Genomic DNA, 11404 nt, shown 5'->3' on the forward strand with positions numbered 1-11404 from the left:
TGGAGGGGGACTAAGAGAAACTGCAAGTACCATTTTTCCCACCAGTGAATATAATTGAATGCCTCCCATGGTTTAGTAACTTACTTTATAAATCTAATTGTATGAAGTACTTTTTTAATAGATCTATAACAATGGCAAGACAACACGGGATAAGGTTAGTTGTTCATTGGCTTGTAGTACAGAGGCCATGTTTCAAAAAACCTTGGACAAGTTTTGACGGATGAAGATGAATTGGGCTAAACAATACAAATGATGCTATTTGGTATCCAGTTTAGGATCTGCCATATAACTTAGCTGCTCTACTGATTTACGAAGCAGCTTCAGCGTGTTTTGAAAATGAGCCTGATATCAGAAGAGTTGCTGAGACTCAAACTTTGCAATACTTGTTGCTGGCTTTTACAGAACACTTAGGCCAAAACTTGTACCAGAGCCTATATGCAAATTTTGAAGCATGGGTTCAGACTGCAGTTTTTTCCGTCGGCAGTACTACATTAAGCAAGTGCAGTGCAAATTGTAGTGTGAATTTTGAATCCAAAGAATGTGCAATATTGTACAAAGAAGAAGGTGTTAAATCCAGAAGGAAACACTGGTGGTTAATGGGTTCATTTACTGATCAAAGGCTTGAGTTTTGGCAAAAGTACAATTCAGTTTCTTGGTTTTCAGTACAGCGGCAAAATAATTTGGGTTAAGAGTGGGAGCAAATCAATTACTCTTGCCAGTGCCACTGACATTCCAATTTGATAAGCAGAGAGACAATTCTCTTGCAGTTGAAGAGTGGAATCTATTCGTTCCTCTCCATCCAGTGAATGTTTTTGCTAATTGCCGTGTTTCTCAGACTTGGGTCTGAAGCTGTTGTTGGACTACAACTCCCGTCATCCCTGACCGCTGGTTCCGCTAGCTAGGGGGGCTGGGAGTTGTAGTCCAAAAGCAGCTGCAGACCCAAGTTTGAGAAGCCCTGTGCTAATAGAAGGAGGGGAATCATTTACCAGTTCTCTTTTCCTCTTCCCTTCAGCTTCTCTGCCCTCCCCCAAATTTGCTTTGGGGGGGATTAGAGGAAGGTGATTTGGAAGACTGAAGGAGAAATTGGTATACAGTGGTACCTCATGTTAAGTACTTAATTCGTTCCAGAGGTCCGTACTTAACCTGAAACTGTTCTTAACCTGAAGCACCACTTTAACTAATGGGGCCTCCTGCTGCCGCTGGAGCACGAAAGTTCTTAACCTGAAGCACTATTTCTGGGTTAGCGGAGTCTGTAACCTGAAGTGTATGTAACCTGAACCGTATGTAACCCTAGGTACCACTGTAGTTTGCCACCCCCTTCTGTTCACTGGGGTCTCTGCTAGGTCAAAGATGCTTACTCCTTCCACGACACAATTAGATACAACCCAGAGAAATTAATACTGTACAAATTCTCAGTAACCTTATGAACTGAGTTGCACGGCTTACATAACCCACACCTCCTTGAGAATTCAGTTAGAGGCTAAAGATTGTTAAATACGAAGAAATGAACCCCTCGTTGATTTGTGGCTCTTGTTTTACTTCACATATGTAAATAGTAGCCAGGATCCAAAGAGAAAGGCATGTCCAGTGGAATCCAGCCTTGTGTTTCTAGATTAGCAGCCCCTGCCCACCCCCAGTGCCAAATGGCAAACCACTTTAGAAACTGCAGAATGTTACAAAGCCATTCGTTTGTATAAAGAAAGTTAAAACAAGCTAACCACTGGGCATATTCCAGCCCTTGCATGCACTTCAGTTAAAGCCGTTTCTTCTGAATGCCACCTAACTGTATAGCTATTGGCCTGGATATGCACAGATAGGTAGAATTTGGAATTCTCTGCAGGTGCCTAGCAAACATATCTCGGTAAAAGACTTAGATCATTTACGGATGGAAGTTCAGTGCTGAGTTAATGTTAGATATCCCTTTGCCATATAAACCAGCTGCAGTTACGAGGATAGTCCATAGTGTTTTCTTTAACAACTGTACTAGATTTAGTAGTGTTTTATGTCAGAGCCACCTCTTATTTTGGATAGTGAAAACAAAGAGCCTCATTAAGTGGTAGTTGGGAAATGTGGTCATTTCTTTCCATATTGCATTAACTGCTTTGAAAACGAAGTTCAAAATAAAGAATAAGGATGATCTCCCTGGTGCGATATAGCAGGAAACCTAAGAAAATGCTGTGGGCACCAAACATGCATACACACTGCAGCGGCACAGACATGCTCACCCTGCAACAATGCTTGCTTGCACGCCGCATGCTCTTTCTCTCTCTCCCCCCCCAACTCCTGGCAGTTAGATTTGAACAAAGTATTTTGGCTTTTTTCAGGCCTAATGGGAAGTGAATGTCCTGCAGAGTGCAACTTGCAGGACTTTGCAAACTCCAGGAAGATGCCCCACTGCAACAATTAGGTTTTTATAAAGCCCACTGCAACCAAGAAAAATGCTTACTTCAAGTGAAAGTTTTGGCATGGGGGGGGGGCTTTTTGGACAGAGGTGTGTGCCAGAGAAAGCTAGGGAAAGAAGGCTCTTTTCAAGCCTAATTGTATTGTGGCATAAGGGATGTTTTGGAGGGGAGGGGACATCACAGGTGAGGAGCAAAAGCTTACCTGTGACTAAGCCAGGAGATTTGAAGGGGCACAAGAAAGGGATGCTGTGGGCACAAGGAAAGGCCTTGGTTAGTGTGCCCCCCCCCCCGTGCCATGTTGGTGTCCCCCAGCACTAGTATAGAGACAAGAACTAAGCAAACCCAAACTTATTAGTAAATAATTTTTCTACAAATGAAATGTTAATCTCTTCCCTACCCTTTGCACGTTGCTGTTTGTTTGATTATTGTTCTGTGTAAGTATGCATTCCTGGAGCAATAGCAGGCAATAATAGAGCTGTTTCTGGGTGGAAAATTGAAACGAGAACTCTAGGTAAAGGTAAAGGGACCCCTGACCATTAGGTCCAATCGTGGCCGACTCTGGGGATGCAGCGCTCATCTCGCTTTATTGGCCGAGGGAGCCAGCGTACAGTTTCCGGGTCATGTGGCCAGCATGACTAAGCCACTTCTGGCAAACCAGAGCAGCGCACGGAAACGCCGTTTACCTTCCCGCCGGAGCGGTACCTATTTATCTACTTGCACTTTGAAGTGCTTTCAAACTGCTAGATTGGCAGGAGCAGGGACTGAGCAACAGGAGCTCACCCCGTTGCGGGGATTCGAACTGCCGATCTTCTGATCGGCAAGTCCTAGGCTCTGTGGTTTAACCCACAGCGCCACCTGCGTCCCTCTAACAAGAACTCTAATCAGGGTAAAAACAACAAGTGGAAAGAATTGCAAACTGTCTCATTTAAGAATAAGGTATGGAGGGAATCGTTTGACAGGATCTCTGCAGCACTATGAAAATAAGCAACACCTAGTGAAATTCTCCTTTCAGTTTAATTTTTTGAAAAATCTGAGCCTGGACATCATAAGGCCACGAGATAACAGCAGTAAGGCTAAATTTTACCTTTAAAGCAAAGGGGCGACTCAGAAGTCTGCGCAGGCTGGCCAAGCAAGAAAACAGCTTCATAGGCACGAGGAGCGGCACTAGACTTCGCGTTGCCTGTTTCCGTCTATGTCACTTGCAAGGTGTACCTTCTGAGAAGCACAGCTTTTACTAGTGATTGAAAGATCTAGCCTTTTTATAAACAAACAAACAGACAGGCAAATAGACAGCCCAGAAGGTGAAATAAATGGCAAGGTTCATCTATGCCTCCAAGATGCTTCCACAGTAGTTGCTGGTTTCCCCCTTGCCTCTATAGCCCCTCCCAACATGCTACATTCTCTTCTGGTCCCATGGGAAACTTCAGTGCATGCAATACTTTGGGACCCTGGCCAAATAAAGCAGTGAAGTTTTAAAGAATGGCTGCTCTTATCTCCTGGATTTGCCTTGACCCCCAAGGTATAAACTGCGAAATAAATGAGCGTGGCCGTGGTATGTGATAAATGTACAGATGTTTGTTGTGCAAGCGGATTTTGAGCCCCACAGGATGAGCCTCTCTTTACACTTCCGTGGCATCTGAAAAGCCACCCCTGAAACTTCAGGTTGGTCTTCTCGTTATTTGAATCGGCACAAACAAACAGCTGCAGTCACAAGATAAGTTTCAGAAGCCTGGTGTGTGCCTAGGATTGCTATATTTTGGGTCCCAGCTGTTTGCCCGCACCAATAGTGCATCTCCAGAATTTTCTTAATAATATTTAACAAATTGAGGAAGGAAAGTGAATTTTTGCCTCTAGAATAGTATTTCTGCACCCACTTGCATAGGAGCAAATGGCAATTTTACCTAATTGCTCTAGTTTGAAACCTGCTGTATCTATTCCCCTGATCAGTGCTTTTAACTTTTATTGGGCTACGGCTTATCTGAACCACTCTTATATTTCAAACGATAAATGGAACAAGACACATTACGTCTTTCCCTTTATTTACGGGGTTATTGGGGGGGGGCATATATCAGTAGTTTGTACCTGGCGTTAAGGCAAATTCAGGAGATAGAGCAACAGTTCTTTGCTTTCTTTGGCCATGTTCGAAATGTGAGGAACTGTCCCATGAAGAGAAAAACAGAAACTAGCACACTTTAGGTGCCTACATGAGGACTTCTGTTGGCACATCTAAGACTGCAATTTAGTGCACCCTTCTCTGGTAGTTAAGCCCCATTGAATAAAATGGAACTTCCTTCTCAGTATATAGAATTGCACTGCAGAAGAAACAGCCCGAGTATCTGATTTTTGAACCATCTCTGGACGTTTTCATTTCAAAACCAAACATACAAGCAGGAAGATTATTAGCACTGGTTGCCTCTCTAGGTAAGAGATTGAGGTGAACCCGTTTGCCATATGTTAACCAAACAAATGCCTGTAACAATTATATTATCTCTCACCCCTCCCCAAAATTATTGCTGCTATATTTCTTGGACTTGGTTTCTTGTCAGTTTGTAATTTTTCTTCTTGGAATTCCATTTGTGGGCCATTTGCTAGCAAATGGTACCATAAATTAGCAGTACTCTTAGGATGATTTTTATTTCTGAGTGCTTTTCAAACTTTCAGCAGCTTTGAGTTGCAGAAAGTAACTTACTAAGCAACTGACATTTCATGGCAGAGAGTGCATTATCAAGGAAGCTGCATCTGAGGCTAGTGGTAAATATGATTGGTAATAGACAAAAAATAGTCTCATGGCTATCTTACTGCTTATAAATGCAAGTAAGGGGAACAGCCTGGGTTTGTTAGTGAGATTTTAAAAAACCTTTTGGGTTGAAAAATCTAGGCATTGTCACAACCGAAAACCTGCTACTGGCATCTACATTATTGTTCTTCGTTAGGAGTAACAACAGCATAACTTTCCCATGTTTGGCTTTGTCGTGGATTGGATGGGCATTGGTTCAATCTTCACTTCTTCCCCAACTCCACGGTGCAGAGTCATGAAAGAAGTAGAGCTCAACCCCACATTCATCATTTATAAAGCCTTAAGCTGGGGTTTAACATCGTTCTGAATCTTCAGTTAGCAGGGAAGAATTGAACAGGTGCTAAACAGAAAATACCAGGCACAAGAAGCATATAGGAAGCAAGGAGCAAACTTTGCATGTATGCAAGTTGCCCTTTCTTTTACGAGTGCGAGTGCCAGAACCATAGAGGCAGCTTTGCTTTGGCCGTATCTTCCCAGGAAGTAGCGATTTCATATTTAGCTAGCTTGGCTTCTGGCATTTCCCTGCTCTCCCTAGCAGTGTTAGAAATTAGCCAGGCGCCAGGAGCATTTTGCATCTGACTGTCTGCCACTTGCAACCACCACCAACTGGAGGTTCATTGGATCTTGGCTTGTTTTCACACACTAATACCCCATCCTGTAGCATTCTATCAGTTGTATTTTATTTGCACAATTGGAATGAATTTCAGGAACCAAAATGCTTTTTCTGTGCATCCTGAGCAGGAGCAGTGAGCGTTGTAGTTAATTGTTGTAGCTTATCTTCACTTCTCCCCCCTGCCCTGCTCACAGTTGTGAATATTCTTACATTATGTATGGTCCGTGTCACCATTAAGAAAAAGAGATGGGAATAGGCCAATATATATGTGGACTGTCCCTGGATCAAGTGACTTTTCTTCTTTAAGTTCTCAAAATTCTTAAGCTAGCTCAAGGTTGTCATCTGAACTAGCCAGATGATAACCAGTCATTGAAAAGTATTTGGCGTCTTGCCCAAAAATGTTAACTAGACATACTGTTTTGGTGACTGCAACCTTGGTTTAAGGAGCCATTTGGCACCTAGCTTATATATCTGAGTTTCTAACCCTGCTCCCTGGAACCCAGAAATTCTTGCTGCTGCAAGTACTGGTTCAAGACGACTTCTTCGATCTAATTTCAGGATATCTGCAGTATGTGATTTTGCTTGCATACGTCAGTCAATTTGAAATCGTGTACTTTTGAAATGCCGTGTTGTATAAAACAGCTGTTTGGGCAGAGACAGTCCCACTTCAGTTGTGTTCACATCCCATAGATGTTGCAAAGCGCAATTTGCAGGGTTGTTTTAAACAAGCATTCTTGAAACTTTCTTTCGGCCTTTTTGAATTGCCATTCTGCTTTCAACAAAAGGCATTTACGTGCAAATACTTAACAGTTTTTTCTGATAATTTCATATTGGGTGGCTTAATAACTTTTATAGCAAGTAAAATACGGTGTGCATATATAGCATGTATTTCCTCCCCCCGTCAGAAAGAACTTTTAATGGTGTTGTGAAGCTTCTCCGTGTTGGTGATCTGAAACCTGTGGCTCATCATCGTGACTCTTAAACGCAGAATGGGCAACAGGGGCATAGATAGCCATAACAAGGGCAGGTAGTAAAAGCACCTGACTTTTTAACTGGCATGCACATAGTGCTAAGTACGTTAAAGGACGAGATCATTATGTGTTGCTTCCTTTGGTTTTTAATAGGCCAAATAACTAATCCCTGTGTTTCTTCTCCTTAGATATCAGGATTAAAGAAGAGGAGCCTGATCCAGAAGAATGGCAGCTTGGTGGTGATTCTACACTGAATACCAATGATCTGACACATTTGAGAGTGCAGGTGGTGGACGAGGAAGGGGACCAGCCACATCAAGAAGGGAAAAGATTGCGAAGAGTCGCTTGCACCTGTCCTAATTGTAAAGAAGGGGGTGGAAGGTACGCACTTCTTGACTTCCCGTGTGGTAAATGTCTTTAAAATAAATGAGGCAAAAGTGAGGGAGCTCATTAATTTCAGCACCTGTAGCTGTGGGGAATGCATGCTTCTGGTACTTTTCAGTGCGAGCAGACAAATGACTGACTGAGGGGTGTGGCTTGTGTTACGGTTCTCAGTTTCAGTGGCGACAGCCCCTGCGGCTTCTGAGCCATTGATCCCTGTAAATGTGTGTACCAAGATGTTTGGAATGCGCCTCTTTACAGTTCAGCAAACTGTCCCTATGCGTCTGCCTGTGCTGAGGAACCTTTGTGTCGGTTCGTATTTTAACAGAGGCACCAATCTGGGGAAGAAGAAACAGCACATCTGTCACATACCTGGTTGCGGGAAAGTGTACGGGAAGACATCGCACCTGAGAGCTCACCTTCGCTGGCATTCTGGAGAGCGTCCGTTCATTTGTACTTGGATGTTCTGTGGGAAAAGGTTCACCCGCAGTGATGAGCTACAGCGGCACAGGAGGACACATACAGGTTACCAACGTTTGGCGTCTTTACAATTGTTTGCGCTCTCCTTTTGAGGGCGCAGATATCGTGGACTGGTTGGATGCAGAGGAATGGTGTGGAGGAACCCTTTGGGGGAACCCCCATGGCAAGACGGCTCAGAGCCCCAGGGAATTGGTGGTGGGATGACCATGAGTGGTCAGATGGAGAAGTCTGGGAGGAGGAGGTGTCAGAAGCTGGAGTGGTAACAGGGCTTAGTGAGCAGGGGGAGTCTGTGGCAGAGAGCAGTCCGGAATCAGAGGCAGGAGCTGAAACAGGAAAGTGGGATGAGGAAGGCCAAGAGACATGAGTCTGGCTGGTGAAGAGGCACAGGTGCCTCCTCCTGCGGCTGTGACAAGCTCCCGTCCCTGCTAGTGCCCCAGAACCAGGAGAGGCATGAAGAGGGCGGAGGATAAATTAGCGTCATGCAAGCACCATCTCAGATTGCTTAGGGAAAACCCTGGAGAAGAGGGAATTTAGGCAGCTGTGAGAAGGCAGGGACCTTCAGTCTACGCAACTGCCTCATGGGGCAAGACCTGGCAGCCCTGTGCAGATCCTGTTTTTCTAATACAGTGGTGCCTCGCAAGACGAAAAGAATCCGTTCTGTGATTCTCTTCGTCTAGCGTTTTTTTCGTCTTGCGAAGCAAGCCCATTGAAGGATTAGCGGATTAGCGCTTTTAGCGGCTTTTAGCGGCTTATCTGCTGATCGGATCAGCTGATAAGCGGCTTAGCGGCTTAGAAAGGGGGGGGAGGGGAAAAAACCAGCAGCAACTCGCAAGACATTGTCGTCTTGCGAAGCAAGCCCATAGGAAATTCATTTTGCGAAGCACCTCCAAAACGGAAAACTCTTTCGTCTAGCGAGTTTTCCGTCTTGCAAGGCATTCGTCTTGCGGGGCACCACTGTAAAGAGTTTGCTTCACTTACTCTGTGTGACTCGCACCTGTCAGCAGGGATGGGGAGTTAGAGCAAAACACCAATCCAGATTAAAATATGGCTTGTAAGCACTGCTGCTAACATCTGACTGCCTGTCAAAATTTAGCCTACTGTCGCTTCCTTTTCGCAACGGTGCATTTAAATCAGTGCACAGTTTTCAACCCAAGAAGCAAATCTGAGATAAGCTGACGCTTTTGGCTACAATGTGCCAGACGGTATTTTGTGTGTTTTGTGTGAATGCTTCTGACTTTTATGTTTTCAACAGGTGAAAAGAAGTTTGTCTGCCCAGAATGTTCAAAGCGCTTCATGAGAAGTGACCATCTTGCCAAACATATTAAAACGCATCAAAATAAAAAGGCTATTCACGCTAGCAGTACAGTGCTGGCCTCAGTAGAAGCAACGCCGGAGGATACTTTGATTACTGCGGGCGGAACAACGCTTATCCTTGCTAATATTCAACAAGGTTCTGTTTCAGGGATAGGGACTGTTAACACTTCTGGCACCAGCAATCAAGATATTCTTACCAACGCTGAAATACCTTTACAGCTTGTTACTGTTTCTGGAAACGAGACAATGGAATAAATATTACACAAGATACCTATTAATTGTGGTTATTTTTATACAGTAGTGAGAAGAATATTGTTCCTAAGTTCTTAGATATCTTTTTATTGATGTGCAAAAATTTTTGGATTGACAGTAACTTGGTTATACATGACACTGAAATGCCTTACTTTGTATGATATTCCATAGTATATTAAAATGGTAAAATTGCATGGGTTTTGTAGGTACTTTTGGAATCTAGAAGAGATTAAATTTTACCAACTTGTATAAAAAAAAATTTAACGATGGAAATGGTAGTCTAATCAAATGCATCAATCCTTTGTGGTTTAGTGTAAAAATGAGAACATGTTGGTATTTATCTATTGTAAGATAAAAGTTGATTGGTGAAAGAAATCATGTTATGATAAAGAAAGAAATTTTGTAATTTTCTTGATGACTGGAATTTTTATTATGCATAACTGACAAATCAAGTTTCCAAGCAAATGTTTCATTGTATAGGCTTTACTTAGCTCATCAAGTTGTCATTTTGAAGCTAATTATTTTAATTAGGTTAACTATGTACAATATTTTAAGCATAACTCTTGTAAGATTTTGAGAAGTACATTTTAACATGGAACTCTAGGGATAGTTACCTTTTAAATCCTGTTGAAAAGCCATGTTTAAAGGTTTAATTTTGCCAAAATAATGTATTGTTAATATTCTTTCAGTAACTAATTTGGACAATATAACCAATATTTAAAATTATTCAAAGGCTTAAAAGAAAATAGGTTGCAGCATTTTGGGTGGTGAAGCAAAAATTAAAGGTGCCCTTTTCTTGAATATTGGAGGACCAAAAAATAAGGGGTGTCCGTTTCAACATTGGTTTTTATCTCATCTTGTCTCTAAAAAAATCTGTCTGCCAGGGCCTTAAAAGCCATCATGTAAATTTCCAGTTAAAAAACAAACATATGCAAATAATAGAAATTAGTCCTACAGGGACAGTACTCCAAACTATATTAATATTAGTCAATAGTGAAATAAGGGTTTTTACAACGCTTTCTTCTGCCAAGCTTTTGGTTAGCTCTACATTTAAATGTCCACATCTTTCCTTTATGCTTCTTCCTTAAATTGTATGTATCCAGTACATTTAAGTGATAAACATATATGTTTTTTATTACGCTGAATTCTTTTTTATTTTTTAATTACTGTTTATATTTTCAATAATAGAAAAAAAATGTACACACATAATTTGCATAGCCAGTCTGTAAGTGCGCTACCCATTTTACAAGGAAAAGGAAAAGAACAATAATTAACACCTGTTCACTATTTACAAACATTTGGGAATCTGTTTATTTGTTCAAACCACCTCAAATTTAAAGGCTACCTTATTGTACGTTTAAAATGTATTATAACAGTGTGGTAGTTAATAAAACACTATTTTTTTTTCCTTTTGACTTGGGATTTCTGGTTTTTCTTGGCCTTTTCCGTAAGAATGAAAAATGACCTGTTGCGGTATGTGTGTTTGCAGTTTTCCAACGGAACTAATCTCTGAAATGACAACAGACCCACACAATTCTTCTCTCACACCTTATTCACTTGGAGAATTAAGCAGTGTTGCCAAATGTAGCCATATGGACTCCTGTTATATACTTTGCTTTGGAATGAACTCTTTACTCATGTTTTCAATGGGCCTTTCACCACAAAATATTGAAACCCTTTCAGAAATTTGGTGGCCCTAAGGTGATCACCTCTTTAGTTTCTCTTTAGGGATCACTTTGGGGGCACCAGTACATACAACTGGCACAGCCACACGGTCTCTGACATGCCATGATACATACATTCTGGGCAAAATAAAAATAAAAAATGCTTGGTGAAATAGCTTGACTTTGAGCCAGTAATGATATTTACCAGAATCTGTGACCTATCTGCAAAGGGAGGGAGTAGGTCTGGATATAACCTTTGCTTATACAGTGGTATCTCGGGTTAATAACTTAATTCGTTCTGGAGGTCCGTTCTTAACCTGAAACCGTTCTTAACCTGCAGTACCACTTTAGCTAATGGGGCCTCCTGCTGCCGCTGCACCACCGGAGCACGATTTCTGTTCTCATCCTGAAGCAGAGTTCTTAATCCGAGGTACTATTTTTGGGTTAGCAGAGTCGGTAACCTGAAGCGCCTGTAACCCGAGGTACCACTGTATCCTCCTTTGCTTGTCCCCATGCTCATTTAAGTTTGT

General features: G+C 42.2%; 1 protein-coding gene across 2 annotated transcripts in view; it reads left to right on the forward strand.

The window, feature by feature from the left end:
• Positions 1 to 10625, forward strand: part of SP3 (Sp3 transcription factor) — a gene marked incomplete at its 5' end in the record, with an annotated part of 23961 nt that extends 13336 nt beyond the window's left edge. For both annotated transcript variants that reach the window (XM_082237137.1, XM_082237136.1), the window contains 3 exons: positions 6972 to 7164; positions 7493 to 7689; positions 8897 to 10625. In XM_082237137.1, the coding sequence (XP_082093263.1) occupies positions 6972 to 7164; positions 7493 to 7689; positions 8897 to 9213 (707 nt within the window). In that variant the 3' untranslated portion in view covers positions 9214 to 10625. The remainder of the gene's footprint in view (positions 1 to 6971; positions 7165 to 7492; positions 7690 to 8896) is intronic.
• Positions 10626 to 11404: the final 779 nt, after the last annotated feature.

The sequence above is a fragment of the Podarcis vaucheri genome (assembly GCF_965113315.1).
Source record: "Podarcis vaucheri genome assembly, chromosome: 1".
Classification (NCBI taxonomy): domain Eukaryota; kingdom Metazoa; phylum Chordata; class Lepidosauria; order Squamata; family Lacertidae; genus Podarcis; species Podarcis vaucheri.